Source organism: Pseudochaenichthys georgianus, chromosome 15 (assembly GCF_902827115.2).
Source record: "Pseudochaenichthys georgianus chromosome 15, fPseGeo1.2, whole genome shotgun sequence".
In the NCBI taxonomy this organism is placed as follows: Eukaryota; Metazoa; Chordata; class Actinopteri; order Perciformes; family Channichthyidae; genus Pseudochaenichthys; species Pseudochaenichthys georgianus.
In genome coordinates this window covers 35,261,009-35,276,911 of record NC_047517.1, presented here as the reverse complement: position 1 = coordinate 35,276,911, position 15,903 = coordinate 35,261,009, and the positions used below count along the sequence as shown (strand labels likewise).

Here is a 15,903-nt window from a genome sequence, read left to right as displayed (position 1 = left end):
TCATCCCACAAACACCGTAAATCAGCATTCATGGCCACATGTACAACCAATGGTCCTGCTCTGTGCTCCTCTGAGCCGAGACAGCAGTTCACTCGAAGCCAGTTTGAATCTCAACTTTTCCAGAACAATAAATTATGGAAATTGTTGTAAATATAATCACATGCCATGTTGCAGAATGATTGGGGGAAATGTGAACCAGATGTAGACAGCGTTAACTCTAAATGTTACTGGAAATCTCCATTAATTAAAGTTTGAGCAACATCTGGATCTGGATCTCATCAACACAGAATCTTCTCTGCCTTGTTTGATCAATCCTGTCCTCTTCTGACTCGCATGATTACACTTTAATGGATCATCTTGTACATTGTGTTCTTATCAGGTTACATATAGAGCGTCAGGAACACACTGTGTAGTCCTGAAAGACTCAGGGTGTCGCTGCTCGTAATTACAGAGCCGCTGACTGTAATTAGTTATGGTGTCGTCACTAAGCGCAACACACACTGTAATTGTCTGTAATATACATCCTCTCATTTCACACTGATCTGGAGGAGGAGCGTTTTAATAGCAGCCTGTCAGAGAGGCCTTTATCTATTTTCCAATGGATGCATTATGAGGTGTACCATGGCCTTTTTTTAAATGTGTACAGAAGATGATAAACGGTTAACACACACAAAAGAAGATTGCTCGGGGATTTTCACAACAGTAACTGTACTCTTGTGCACAGATCTACTTGAGATTAGGCGTCGTTGTGTGTACTAACAGGTTAAGGTTGATGACATTTCTAACTATACATATATTTTAACTCTGATCATTCTGTGAAAATACACAAATAATTAATTGAGCTTGTCACCATCCATTCAAATGTTTCATAGAACTAATTTGTTGTAGTTTTTTGGGGGAAATCGAGCTATTTATGTATTAATAATAATCAGGAATCAATGTTGTGAGAGCTACAGACACGGCCAGAGAGTTTTGAGGGGCAGCTTCTAATGAGATTTGTTGACAAAAACATAAAATAAAGATCAGTCAGATTTTGGCGATGCCACAGTCAGAAGGTTGTGGGTTTGATCCCAGCATGTGCAGTCGACATGTCGATGTATCCTTTGGCAAGATACTGAACCCTGAGGTGCTCCTGATTGCCAACGGTGTGTGCAGGGCCGCCCCTCCCTACAGGCCAATCACGCAGGCTGCAGGGGGGCCCGCCTTGCGCAAGGGGCCCCCGCCCAGAGGGCCTCAGCTGCTGTGCGCAGTTCTCCGCGCACCCCCCGCGAGAGGGAGAGGTGACAAGGGGAGCACGTCTGTAACCCGACACCGTTGCAATGAATCGACATCTGACCAATCACGGCTTTGATACGGGCACTAGTGCAGGTGAAGAGATGTCGGTGAAAAGATAGTTTCAGTCCGGCACAAGCAAGAGGGGAAAAAAACAAAAAACGAAGAAACTAGAGCATCACTCGAAGGTGGGTTATTGTATAAGTCAAATTGTTAATTGCCATATTAAAACATCAGCTGCAATTCACGACATGAAGAAGGCAGTCTCTGCAGAGCATACAGGCTAATGGAGATGCAGTTATTGCGAGCATTCTTTATTTAACATTCATTCAAGTATGTGATGCCTTTGATCTGCTAATGTACAGGAGGAAGAGAGATACACTGTCTGTCTAGTTGGCTTACTTAATGTTACAGCCTAAAAAACATGGAGCATTTTTTCCGCTTTTATTCATTTTTATGTCAATTTGCACATTTCATGGTGACGCTCAGCCTCTCCCCTTAACTCCTAACAGTCATCATCATGTCAACCACAACACAGAGAAATACTGATAGAAATGTGTGTGTAGTTGTTGACACATTGCTGACAGAGGGAACTAGAATACAGATTTAAGAAACATCAGGTTTTGAGCATGTCATAAGCATGTTTTGTCTTGACTATATTATAACTATATTATAATAAAATATTATAGTATTTATATTATTGAATTGATTATTATTATTAGTAGAAGTAGTTTATTTGCATTAATTATATTTAAATCTTTTTGAGGCTAGTATTTGGCAGGAAATGCAGACGTACCTGTAAACGCATACTGAACGACACATGCACATTTACTATTTACCTCACTGTATACAAAAGTAACTGTTGACAATAATAATATACAGGAATTATATTTGCAAAGTACTTTGTTTCCAAAAAATGTTGTTCACTCCTGTCGGTTGGGGGGGGGGGGGGCTCATCTCACAATGTCGCTTGGGGCCCCAAGTTGGCCAGGGGCGGCCCTGGGTGTGGGAGTCAGTGTGTGTGTGTGTGTGTGTGTGTGTGTGTGTGTGTGTGTGTGTGTGTGTGTGTGTGTGTGTGTGTGTGTGTGTGTGTGTGTGTGTGTGTGAGAGTGAGAGTGAGTGAGTGAGTGAGTGAGTGAGTGAGTGAGTGAGTGAGTGAGTGAGTGAGTGAGTGAGTGAGTGAGTGAGTGAGTGAATGTGAGTGTGAGTGTATGAATGTTGGTACTGCTCTATGAGAATGACTCGTAGTATGTTAAGCGTTCTGAGGGGTCGAAAAGACCTGATAAAGAGAGATATAAGTACAGTCCATTCACCATTTTTGCAATCCAAAATGTTTATCCGTTTAATTTATTTATAGTGAAGCCAAAATAATAACTGGATTTCAATTCAGTTCAGCTTATTCTTACAAAATTATGTTTTGCTGCAGTACATTTTTACCATGAAATACCTGCTAAACACACCAAAAGCCGAAAAGACAAAAGAGTTCAAACATCTTCAGCAGTAAGGGGTCCAACATTTCCAGAAGAAAAGTATGAAACTGAGATAAGTTAACCTTTTTACCTTTTAGCTATTCAAACATTGAAACTTTATAAACTCAGGTTTTTTCTTCAAAAACAATACAGACCTCAATTTAAACACACTCGTACACACTCACTGTTTCTGTGAACACACACCACAAGAAGTATTTGCATGCAGAGACTAATTACCCCCATAAAACACATGGAATAACCACAACACACACACACACACACACACACACACACACACACACACACACACACACACACACACACACACACACACACACACACACACACACACACACACACACACACACACACACACACACACACACACACACACACACACACACACACACACACACACACACACACAGTTTAAACAGACAACAGGAGGGAATATACAGGAGGCAGCAAGGTCATCACTGTCCCCATGGCAACAGGCAACACAGTGATGCAAGCCATCATGATGTCATTGAATACATCTGTGGAGGCCTGCGGGTGTTGTTGTAACCGCAGGAATTGTGGGGGATTTTGTGCTCTTGGTATTGAGTCAGATCTGGCAGCGCTGAGAGAGGCAGAACGACGAGACAAAGGGAGGATTTCTCAACCAGGTTTATTCTCTAAAAACACATGAAAAGAACTTCATCGGAGCGTGTCTGACCTCACGATGTCATCATAACACAGAGTGGAAATGTACGAGCCCTTTGAGGAGAGACAGCGGAGGTAGACGACTGGAGTTTAGAGCAGAGAGGAAATGATAACTTTACATATGTTTACATGATCTGAAATGTTCCAATGTGAAGCTTATAAAGTCAAAAATATGAAGAAGAAGTGGCAACATGTAGAGTTTTGATTACCTTAATAATCTGAGAGAGGGACCTTTTAAACAAGCACATATTGCTTTTTCTATTTTGATTGCTTCATTTATGGGCTTTTCAGGATTGTAAAAGTAACAGAAATGTAGAACAAATATCCATACTGTAGGTATCGTAACATGAAACCCTTTTCCCCATCTAAAAGTCTGAATAAGAAGTGGCTACATATACATTTTTAACATATATTACGTATTTTAATTAGAATTTCCTAATTAAATTACACTTCACCATCGTATTAACCTGAAAAAAAAACTCCATATCTTTATATCCATATAGTTTACCCCCCCCCCCCAAAGCTAGCCCAGATAAACTCAACATCTGAATAACAAGTGGCTACATGTACAGTTATGATTAACTTAATCTGAATAAAGAAAATATTACAAACAGTTTTAAATCTTTAATATATAGCCTGTGTGGTGGAACATTACGGGACATAATTCACTGTGGTATGTAGTGTGTGTTGCACCACGGACCTGTTAGACTCTAACAGGGGTGTCAAACTCAAGGCCCGGGGGCGAAATCCGGCCCATGACTTCATTTTCTGGCCCACAAGAGCTTGCAAAGAATATCATATGTTTGTTATATGGTTACATGCCGATTTACAGAAGCACGTTGCCCATAAACTATATGTCCCACAATGCATCTCAAATTTGCCTTTTTTCTCAGAATTTTCCTATTTTTCTTCAAAATATTCATTTTTTCTCTGACTTTAAAAAAAAAATCATTTTGTGACATTCTCACTGAAAAGACTTGCAATTATGTGCCCTAGACTTCTGCTTTCAGACATAGTTAATTACTAAGTTATTATCCTATCCGACAATAATCCAATTCAGAGGCAATAATGTAATATACATTATTTTATAAAATATATATATATGTATTTTTATATAGTCTTATATAAAACTGGTCCTTTGAGTGCAACCATGATGTTAATGTGGCCCGAGTTGAAATTGAGTTTGACACCCCTAGAGAGTGTACCTGGTTGTTGTTATCATTCTAGCTTGAGTAGCATGTATGCAAGTTATTCTTCCCTTCTGTAAACTTAATGGAAAATAAAGTGTGGAGTTCCATACTCAACACTCTGCCTTCGACTCCCATTCATCGGCTCTACACCGCTTAATTATTGGACATTTCATATTTGCATTCATCTTAAAGTCCCAAATGGTTGAGGAAAGCATCTACAGTATACTGCAGAGATCGTTACATGAACTGCTATATCCCAATATGAATAATTCAGATTATTCTCAATGAAAACAATAAATACAGTCGTCCTTGCCTTTATCTAAAGAAAGGACATAACACGTTTTTCAATTGTAATCACTTCAAACCTACAGTATGGATGGTTATGTTTATCAGTTGGTTTGTTCATTTTTCAGCAGGATTACGGAAAAGTTAATTGCCCAATTTCCCTTAAACTTGGTAAAAGGTTGAATCATGGACCAAGGAAGAAGACATTTTGGATCCGGTCCAAATCACATTGTGGATACACAAATTTGTTCTGGCATCAGTTTTACATTTGAATAATGCTAAAAAATCTGATTGGTGCACACTAAGCCACACGGATAACGGAATACATACAATATAGTTAAAATAGTCAAATAAGAATTTATGTCATGTAATCTTTTAATAGTGCCTTCAGTAGTTGCAGTTCATGCAAGTCTTACCAAGATGCCTATTTACATAACGGTTGGTGGGTTCTTTAGGTAGATTTTCCCACAAGTGCATTAGTTTTTATGTAAATAGTGAACATAAATGAATTCCTCAAAAATGGCACATTTCACAAAATCAAAACATTACAATCTTTAACCAATAGTGCAGAAATGATCCCAAAAAATGTAAACCGTGTACTCACCATATTACCAATAGTGTCACGTAAGCATAGCCAATTTTGTCACAGATTGTTAACCAACTGAATTTGTAAAAAGGAAAATAATTGTGTAATGTAGGACACACTGGTTATCCCAGCAGGATATGGGATTCATTTCTTTAGATATAAGAATATAAACAGAGCTTCAGTATATAATATGTCCTCACAGTTTGGCTCTCATATTTCCACCAAACAAGAACACAATGTCCCTTAAGGTTTGCAACGAGAGCAACAGCAGATTTACAGCGCGGCGAACTCTCGGACAGATTCAACATCGAACTTTAGAAACAGCATACTGTACACAACGTCACTATCAGACCACAGCGTAATCCAACATCATTATCATTATTTCTAAACTCAAATGACATGTTAGACACTTTTATCCAAAGCGACTTACATACTCAATACAGGAGAAATTCGGAGTGAAGTGTCTTGCAGGACACAAACACCAACGCACCTTCCACTGCGCCACACGCCTCCAAATTCTTCAGTACATTAATATAAGTGGACATTACCTGCACTGCAACACGTAGCAGAGACAGGAGCATTCACATCTAAACACAACACATGCTGGTGTTTAGTCCGTCTGAACCGGGAAACTCATCGGATAATAAGGAACGTTTGTGATGAAGGCTCCAGATGAATGTAAACATATATAATGGATCATGAGTTTGGCACGTGAGTCTGGATTCTGCTGCCTTTTCAACACTCGGTTAAAAGTGTGGGGGAAAAAAAGATTCACCATGTTTTTGGACATTATGCTAAGCTAAGCGTACAAACATGACATATTGGTCTCCCTCCTTTTGTCTTTGTCCCCCCCCCCTTACTTTGGTGTTCACGATCAAATTTGACCGGTCCCGTTTTAACTGCTATTACATTAACACAAAATCCATTAATCATCACCGCATTTCATTTAACACCCTTTCAAACTGTACATATTGTATCAGACTACTGGTACACATGAAGAACTGCAGTAAATATACGAAGAACAGACACTGAACATGTATTGCGTGTGCCAGGTGTGATCCATGTGGGGGGACACATCTAGAGTATGTGTGTGTGTGTGTGTGTGTGTGTGTGTGTGTGTGTGTGTGTGTGTGTGTGTGTGTGTGTGTGTGTGTGTGTGTGTGTGTGTGTGCGCGCGCGCGCGTGGCTGGAGGTGAAGCAAGCTAAGTGTGCCGTACTCCATGAGCGCCGCAGTGGAGGCAACCGCTGGTATAAGACCAAGAACGACAAACCCCCCTCCTTTCTTGTAATGGGCCAATCCATTAAGGTGTATTCCCGTAATGAGACCTACCCATACCTTGGCCACAGGTTTAACATTGCTGGCGAGTGGGGGGGAGCAGGTCGAGGAGCTCACCACAGAGTTTCTCCATCGTCTCCACCTGATTGACTTGTCCCCCCTCCCCGTCCTCATGAAGTTCCAGGCTGTGAGAGAGGTGGCTTTGGCTAAAATGCAACATCTCTTTGCCAATGTACACATCCCTCTCAAGGCACTGAGAGACATGACAAACAAAACTGTCCAGCTGGTCAGAAAGTGGGTGGGCCTCAACACACTCCACACGGGGCATCATCTGTCTCCCATGTGGAGAGGGGGGGCTGGGAGTCCCCAATGTCGAGTGGACCTACATAGCCACCAGGCTAGCCCACCTGATCCACATGCTTAACAATGATGATGCCACCGTAAGAGAAATGGCCAGGGCCTCTCTCCTGCTGGATCCCCCTGGCCAGCGCAGACCAGAACCACTTCCTCTGCTTCAGGAGGAAAGACTCTGGGAAACTGGACTCTCAGGCCAGGGGCTTCGGGGTCTGGTCTGACTGGCCAGATCTCAATGACCTCTGCAATCGGACTGGAGTCCAGCTGAAATGGACAAGACTCAACACACAGACTGAAGTCCCCGTCTCTGATGAACTGATCACTAACCCCAGTGTGGTTGTGAAGGCCGACATCACAACACCTCAGGAAGAGACTGTGAGAAGAACTGCACAGAGACTCTGCAAGGAGGGTTCTGCTCAGCACGGAGCAGTCTGAGATCAGGCAGCACTGGTGTGGACTCAGACTACAGGGAAAGCTAGTCTGTTTGGGGTTTGCTGACCACTCAGTGTTTAAGAACGCCGCTGTTGGTGAGGATGTTCTGACATTTACCATCAAAGCAAGACTGCAGGTATTACCCACTAAGTACAATCTGTCCACCTGGTACCCTCACATTCACACTCCATTCTGTTTAAACCATCAGGATCAGGACAACACCAAGAATCCATTGTACACATAACAAATGGATGTAATGCATACAAACGCCTGTACATAGCCGTCATGACCGCATTGTGGACATTGTGTCTGATGCGGTACGAAACATCTTACCATCTAGCGCAGCAATGTACAAGCCCGCTAGAGTGCTACCAGAATGGTTTGGTTTGACCAATGATGTCTTTGCTAACATCCCAAATACACCTGGTGTTGTTTTTGTTGACACCAACCACAGGGAGGTGCTAATATTAGAAGTAGGCTGTGCCTTTGACCTGTGCATGGACCAGGCTTTCCAGGACAAGTATATCAAATACCAACCACTGCTCGATGTGATAACCAGCTTTGGGTACAAGTGTAGATATAGCATACTTATATTCGGAAGTCTTGGCCATGTATATAAATGCACCATGATTGGTCTGAGAATTGCTGGAATGTCGAAGAGAAAAGCCAAACAAATATTGCTCTGTTTCAGCTGCTATTGGCAGCTTAGCCGCGTGGAGAAGGAGATGCTACGTGTTCCCCTAAGTGTTCTGTGCTGCTTAGCCCCGATATATTTGATTCCCTGTCTTATGTAATATAATTTGTGGAACCAAATAAAGTATTCAAATGTGTGTGTTTTATCTGATCCGGATGGTAATTCCTTTTCTTTATGGCGGTCATTTTTGACCGGGAACACCATGGGTGTTTCGAAGTTGACTAAATCATCCTAAATGCAATGAAAGTGTTGATCAGCAATTTGATATGTTCAAATGTCTCCTGTGAAGGGTATCATAAAGCCTGAATGCAATCGAATGTAAAACCAAAAAGTTATGATTGATGAAAGCAGTAAATCGGTCAGATTTGACCCGAAGACAACAGGAGGGTTAAATAAAACACATACTGTGTACTTTCAACAATGTGGGACTGTTCCTTTAAAAGGCAGAACGCTTAAATTGCAAAGAAATTAACTAGATTACATTTATTATCAACCAAGTACACTTATATTTTGGGTGTTTTTGTGCAAGTAATTAGCCTTTCCAATACATTAATTATATGTATATATATTTCAATTAAAAACAACTCAATTATAACTGGAAAAAAACTACACAATCTCAACTGAACCACAGGTTTAAAATATCCTTGTGGTGTGTAAATAAAGGAAGGACATTTTATAAACAAACCCACTGGTCCTAAAGTAATTCAACTACATGGTGGTCTAGATTTGATATTTATTCCTCATTTTTAGATTCCTTTTTCCCACAGTGCAACATCCCAGCCTCTTCAAAATCCAAAACAGCCTGTGTGCTTTGACTCTTTTAACTGTTTGTTGGTGGTCAAAACTGTCAAAAAGCATGATCAGTTTGAGACTTGGGTGTAAAAAAACACAACGTATTTTGCAGATAAGCAGGAGGCGTTAACTTGACCTTTGAGTCCACTCTGTCCAGCAAAGTGGAGATACAACAAATATACAACAGCAACATCAAACCACCCCTTCTTTCAGGCACAGAACACAAGTTATAGAGAGAACCACCAAACTAAACTTCAGCTGAGGGCCTGGTGATGCATGAACAGGATTAGCTTCTTCCACATCAGACAGGAGGACACACGGAAAACTGACTTGAAATGAAACAAGACAAGATACGGCTGCTGTGGATGAGCGGGGAGACTTTCCTGCACAATATGAAGCGATCAGCACTTTGAGACATGACGCTACAACAATCCTCTCCTCAAATGTCCTTCTGGTAAAGCAAACAGAGAATATTTAACTTGTTTTGTTTGTGCTGCGACTAGAGATGTCCCGATCACGTGATCCGGGATCGGAGCCGATCACGTGATTTTCAAAAGATCGGAATCGGGAGGAAAAAATCGGGGATCGGGACTTTTTTTTTTTTTTTTTATAAAATATTTTTATTATTTTATTTAATGTTACAAAACAAAAATGACCATGTTCACGTCTTAAAGTCATCCTGAGGCCTTAGTTTTGGTTTAAAATTACACAACATCATGTATGTGTTGCTTTCTTTGGGCTTGTTTTCTGGTTGCTTATTTCTCTCAAGTCTGGCAACAGAGTGGGCGCAGTGTCTGATAGTAGCAGTAAGCTAACGAGAGGCTACGTTCAGCTGGTGACTCGGGAGTCGGGACAGAGAAAATGTCAGGAGTTTGGAAGTATTATGAAATTGAAAGCGAAGGCAGTGTAACAGCCAGATGCAATGTTTGCAAGGCGGAGGTTCCGCGTGGTGGAAAGAACAGAGCTACGTTCAACACGACCAATCTAATACGCCACCTGAGAAACAAACAACAACACGACGAGTACACAGCGGCCACTCAGGTAACGGCACTGAAACAACCGACACTTTCAGAGACTTTCAAAAGGAAAGAGAAACTGCCCCAGAACAGAGAAAAGGCCAACAAAATAACAGCCAACAGCTGGTCATCGCGTTGGATGACCAGCCGTTATCTGTTACCTTTTTTTCTCTTAATGCATTGCATAAAGATCGGATCGGGAAAAATCGGTATCGGCAGATTGTCAAAATCAAATGATCGGAATCGGATCGGGAGCAAAAAAAGGTGATCGGGACATCCCTAGCTGCGACTCCTTTTCACATGTACATACACAATTCCTCTATAATGCAAATATAAGGCAGGCAACCAATACTGTACGGCAAAGCATAATCTTAGGGTGTATTCACCAGCAAGTATCTCTGTTAGCATCAAGAGCGAAGGCTAAATCAAATTGAAAAAGCGACCCTGAGTTGGTTCATGGCCCATTGTTGGGGGGGGGGGGGGGGAGTTCCAACAAGCTGCACGTAGAAGGGAAACAAACTATAGGATTCATGATCTTATTTACATTGAATATTCATTATATTGTGCAGGTAGATATTTATCTTGTGCACTTCTACGTGCAGCTTGCCATCTCCCTCCCGCAGGCTAACGCAACTGTTGCAGGATCAGCAGCTCTGATGTGTGTGCTGTCTGTGTGTGAGACAGAACATATGGAGGAGGGGGACCGATGGAGTCCCTGTCACCACAGTGCCCCCTCTGCTGCCTCCACTTCACCCCCACACAGGTGGATCGCTCCTCCTGTCGTCTCTGTCCCCTCGGTGGACGATGTTTTCAGGGAGGAGGCCTTCACGACCTCAGCCTTAAGATGACGGTGGCGAGGATGAGGAAGAAGGTGTTCCAGCCCATCGTGACCGCAAAGCCTCGCCACACCATCATCCGAGTGAGACCCCATCCTGAGGGACAGATGTATGTTAATACTCTTATATTTAGATACAAATCATCAAAGGTTATTCGCTTTCAGAGTGTCAAAATCCCAAAACAGTTTGTTAAATAAGTTAGTGTGGGGGAAACTTCTGTCGCAATGGAGAGTCAGGACTCGGAGAGACACGAGGAGAGCTGGAGTTTTGATGGCAAACACTGACGGTTCATTACGTGCTTCGGCCGGAGAATTCACAAGACACGTCACGGGCCACGGTTTGACCACACGGATGAGATGCCACAATCAATTCTGAAGAACCCTCCTGTAGTTCGAGGTGTTAACTAGTTCAGAGTTTAATAATCAACATTCTTTATCAGCGAGATGAAACAAATGTGGACCCTGAATCTAACTGCTGTCGTCCATAGAAAAGAATGTGCGCCAGGGAACCTACGTTCCTAAAAGGAAGGGCTTCTAGATGTCCCTGAACAATAAACTATCTCATGTCAGCTTGTGCTCGGTCATAAGCTGGCAACAACAATGCGCCCAAGCTGCCCCCCCCCGAAGAGAGATAGCAGCAATACCCAAGGCCGTAGACCGATGCCACGGGAAAGGAGACAGTGAGAGGAGGAAATGATGAACTGTGTCAAAGGTTGAACGCCTAAGCAAATGATTCCCGACAGTTCGTTTAGCTCAGTATAAAGTATAAAGTATAAAGCCTTGAACAAAGGAATATCCAAAGGTAAAAAGCCACCCACCAGCATGACTTCTGTAAATATCAAAAACAACAACACATTGCATTGGAAATTGCGACCTTAGAATTGATATGAATGTTGTCGGTTCCACTATACTAATCTGCATGACATCAAAAAGATTGATTTAAGATATTCAAATGCCAATTATTTCCCCCAGAACCAGCCTTTTAAGACTTGTTATGGATCTGCAGAAACCTTGGAAATGTAAATGCATGAGTATTAAAACATTTTTTAGTTTACTGAATTTTTTACTTTGATATTTTGATGTTCTTTGAAACTGCGTTATGAGGGATGAAACTAGGGCAGTGTTTCTCAAACTTTTTCATACCAAGGCTTAACCAATAAAAAAACACTCGCGGACCACCTAACTCCACAAATATCCCAAAACACATCGTTTTTCTAGAACAGATTATAAATCGCCTGGAAATGGTACAAACAAGTGACAACATGTGTGACGAAGGTGTTGCCCTGGGCTATATCATGCAATAGAAAGTGAAACTTAAGCTCGTTCCATTGCGGAGATATTCCCGTGAGAGTGCGGAAAACTTAAATGTATTTATTTATTTCAAATCTGAAATGTTACCAATATACTCACGGACCACTAGGGGGCGCTCACGGACCACACTTTGAGAAGCACTGAACTAGGGGATAACACACATCTCACTCATGTTCTCAGGCTGTGGTGAATGCATTCATTTAGAAAGCATGCATTTAAATGGGATGAGACCCTGAGGTTCAAGTGAATGTGGCCGGATGGAGTCGCAAAGTAAGAAGAAGGTTCAGCTCATCCCCCAAATTGAATTGTCGACTTCTGTCTGTGTCTCATCTTCCACCTCCACCTCTACGATAAGGCTCTCAAACAGGAAACAGCTCCTCTGACTTCCTGTTCTGTGTACCGTGTAACACGGAGGGAGCTCTGACTGTCGTCGGTGTTATTGTCCGCAGACGGTGAGGTAAAGATAAAGACTGAGGAACCGCTTCACGTTACATTCCAGGAAGTTACACTGGAGCTGATTAAACATTTAGATCCACTGGCCATGTTGTGTCGAACAATCTGAGCCGTGTGCACACACATGACCCTTCAAGGTCACCTATTATGCAAAATAAACTTCTTCATGTCTCTTCTACATCAACATGCGTCCCCTCTTCTTCATGTCTCTTCTACATCAACACGTGTCCCCTCTTCTTCACGTCTCTTCTACATCAACATGCGTCCCCTCTTCTTCATGTCTCTTCTACATCAGCATGTGTCCCCTCTTCTTCATGTCTCTTCTACATCAACATGTGTCCCCTCTTCTTCATGTCTCTTCTTCATCAACATGTGTCCCCTCTTCTTCGTGTCTCTTCTACATCAACATGTGTCCCCTCTTCTCCATGTCTCTTCTACATCAACATGTGTCCCCTCTTCTCCATGTCTCTTCTTCATCAACATGTGTCCCCTCTTCTTCATGTCTCTTCTACATCAACATGTGTCCCCTCTTCTCCATGTCTCTTCTACATCAACATGTGTCCCCTCTTCTCCATGTCTCTTCTACATCAACATGTGTCCCCTCTTCTTCATGTCTCTTCTACATCAACATGTGTCCCCTCTTCTTCATGTCTCCTCTACATCAACATGTGTCCCCTCTTCTTCACGTCTCTTCTACATCAACATGTGTCCCCTCTTCTTCACGTCTCTTCTACATCAACATGTGTCCCCTCTTCTTCATGTCTCTTCTACATCAATATGTGTCCCCTCTTCTTCATGTCTCTTCTACATCAACGTGTGTCCTCTCTTCTTCATGTCTCTTCTACATCAACATGTGTCCCCTCTTCTTCATGTCTCTTCTACATCAACATGTGTCCCCTCTGTGTAAAGAGACTCTGAAAGTTTCAGGAACAAAGATTCTCTCTCTTTTTGATCCATTTCTATAAAAGCCTGTCTGAAAATGAGCTGATCAGATTTTGGCCACTTTATGATGTCATAACGTGTTTTTGGCTTGTGTAACTATTAGCCAATCAGCAACCAAGGTAACCCCCCCCCACCTTATCACCTGAATCTCCTCCTAGAGCACCATTGAGTTCTTTGTAACCAAATCTCTCTCAGAGGGGCGTGGGGAGGGGCTCCTGATTTTCATCTAAAGTAACAGACAGAGAATCAGCACTTTGGAAACAGGGCTGGAACAGAGGGGATTGTGGGTAATGCTGCAATGATCTGTTTGGTGTTTCAGCCAATCAGAGACAGGTTCTGTATATATCTGAGAGCTGTAATATATTGATGAGAAAGAGTATAATAGGGGGCCTTTAAAAACACGCTAACCACACGTTAGGGGCCAGGTGAGTGTTGTGTAACGGGTAGTGTGTGTTACCTCGGTACATGATACAGCGAAGGGCTTCGGAGGCGTAGGTCTGAGGCAGAGCGAGGCTGAGGTAGCGCAGCGGATACGGGATACACTCCACCGGCCAGATGATACCTGAGCACAGGACAGGAGTTACACATGTACAAGAACTCTTATAATACAGTGTTTATATTCAAAATGAGCCTCATGAAGCACTCAAGCTATATCTGGTTTCCCTTTTCTTGAATTCATTTGTTTATAGCAACAACATCTTATACAATCCACATAGTTGTATATTATTTAACGAGCAGTGCTTTTTTTCCCTGTACAGTTTTAGTCTTTTTTTGCCTAGCGTACCGAAATGAGCATTTTCTCTATTCTTTTGTACTTTTTTCTTTTATGGGTTATGGGTATGCTGCATCGTTAGAAGAGTTTAGGACTTCAGATTTTTTTATTATCAACATATACGCTGTAGATATTGTGCATATGACAATAAAGCTTTTGAATCTTTGAACTTGAATCCTAAATATATTTGATTTGTAATGAAAGCAAAACATGCAAGGAAGTTAGAAAAAAAAATTCCCTATAAAATAATCTCACCACAGGGTCCTTTTTGTTTTTCCTGACCACTTTAAGGACTTCTGGGGTTCAAAGACGCAGATCATGTGATAGTAGGAAAGTCCCTTACCAGCTACAACAGGGTTCTTATGGTAAGATGTTCTTAATGGCTATTTCCAAGTTTAAGAACAATCTTCAAATTTAGGCTTTAGAGTCAACAATGGAAGATTTATTTATAACGTTCAGGAGCACAGCCTGCTTAAGCTGCTGGTTTCACTGAAGGGTCGACAGTTTGTTGATCACACACACACACACACACACACACACACACACACACACACACACACACACACACACACACACACACACACACACACACACACACACACACACACACACACACACATACATCACACACACACATGCTACCTTCGTTATTACTACTTCTCAGTGAAAAATATCCTTCCTTCACAATTAATCAAAAATTAATTAATTAATCAAAAATATTGACACAACACTGACAGGGAACACATTACGGACACACACACACACACACACACACACACACACACACACACACACACACACACACACACACACACACACACACACACACACACACACACACACACACACACACACACACACTGCAGGCCTACCGCTGAGGATGAGGTTGGGGTAGAAGATGCCGAGGGCGGCCTGGTTGGCGTTCTGCTCGTCGTCGATGGCGGCGGAGATGACGAGGCCGAAGGAGATGCCGGTGACGCCCTGCAGAACGATCAGAACTATCACCAGAAACAGGGAGCCTTCGTTAGGCATCTGCAGAGAGGGGGGGGGGGTGACAAGGAGGGGAGAAGAGTGAGAGAAGATACAACAAAGAGGCTGTTTTCATCCACAAAGCTGCAGAGGACCTAAAAGTGGGTAGAAATAAAATTTACACATTATTGTTACATGCATGTAGTGCAGGGGTTTGGAAGAAGTGAGACCTCTGCAGCTGTGAGCGCATCAAAACCAAATGTTGCATTGTGGGAAATGTAGGCGCCAGGATTGAACAAAGAAGATAAATCACAAAAATCCATGTGAGTAAAAACAATATCTGTGGTTCTGCAGAATCAAATTAGATGTTACACTATCTGTCGTAAATCAAGTCTCAAGGATAAATCAGTGGATAGCTCCTTTAAGGACCACGGAGAACATAAGATCAAGAAGAAACGCAGAGGCAGATAAAGGGAACACAGAGACAGAAACACTCTGATGCTCTGCACCGGTAGAGGGCTAAAAATACTGCAAGGAATAAAAAGAGAAATGT

The 15,903-nt window shown here is 42.1% G+C and overlaps 1 protein-coding gene across 4 annotated transcripts in view; it reads right to left on the bottom strand.

Annotated features, from left to right (window-relative positions):
* Positions 1-10,550: 10,550 nt before the first annotated feature.
* abch1 (ATP-binding cassette, sub-family H, member 1) overlaps positions 10,551-15,903 on the bottom strand; it is a 40,518-nt gene continuing 35,165 nt past the window's right edge. For all 4 annotated transcript variants that reach the window (XM_071205642.1, XM_034100131.2, XM_034100132.2 and 1 more), the window contains 3 exons: positions 15,254-15,413; positions 14,067-14,171; positions 10,551-11,000 (listed from right to left, as the gene is read on the bottom strand). In XM_071205642.1, the coding sequence (XP_071061743.1) occupies positions 10,894-11,000; positions 14,067-14,171; positions 15,254-15,413 (372 nt within the window). In that variant the 3' untranslated portion in view covers positions 10,551-10,893. The remainder of the gene's footprint in view (positions 11,001-14,066; positions 14,172-15,253; positions 15,414-15,903) is intronic.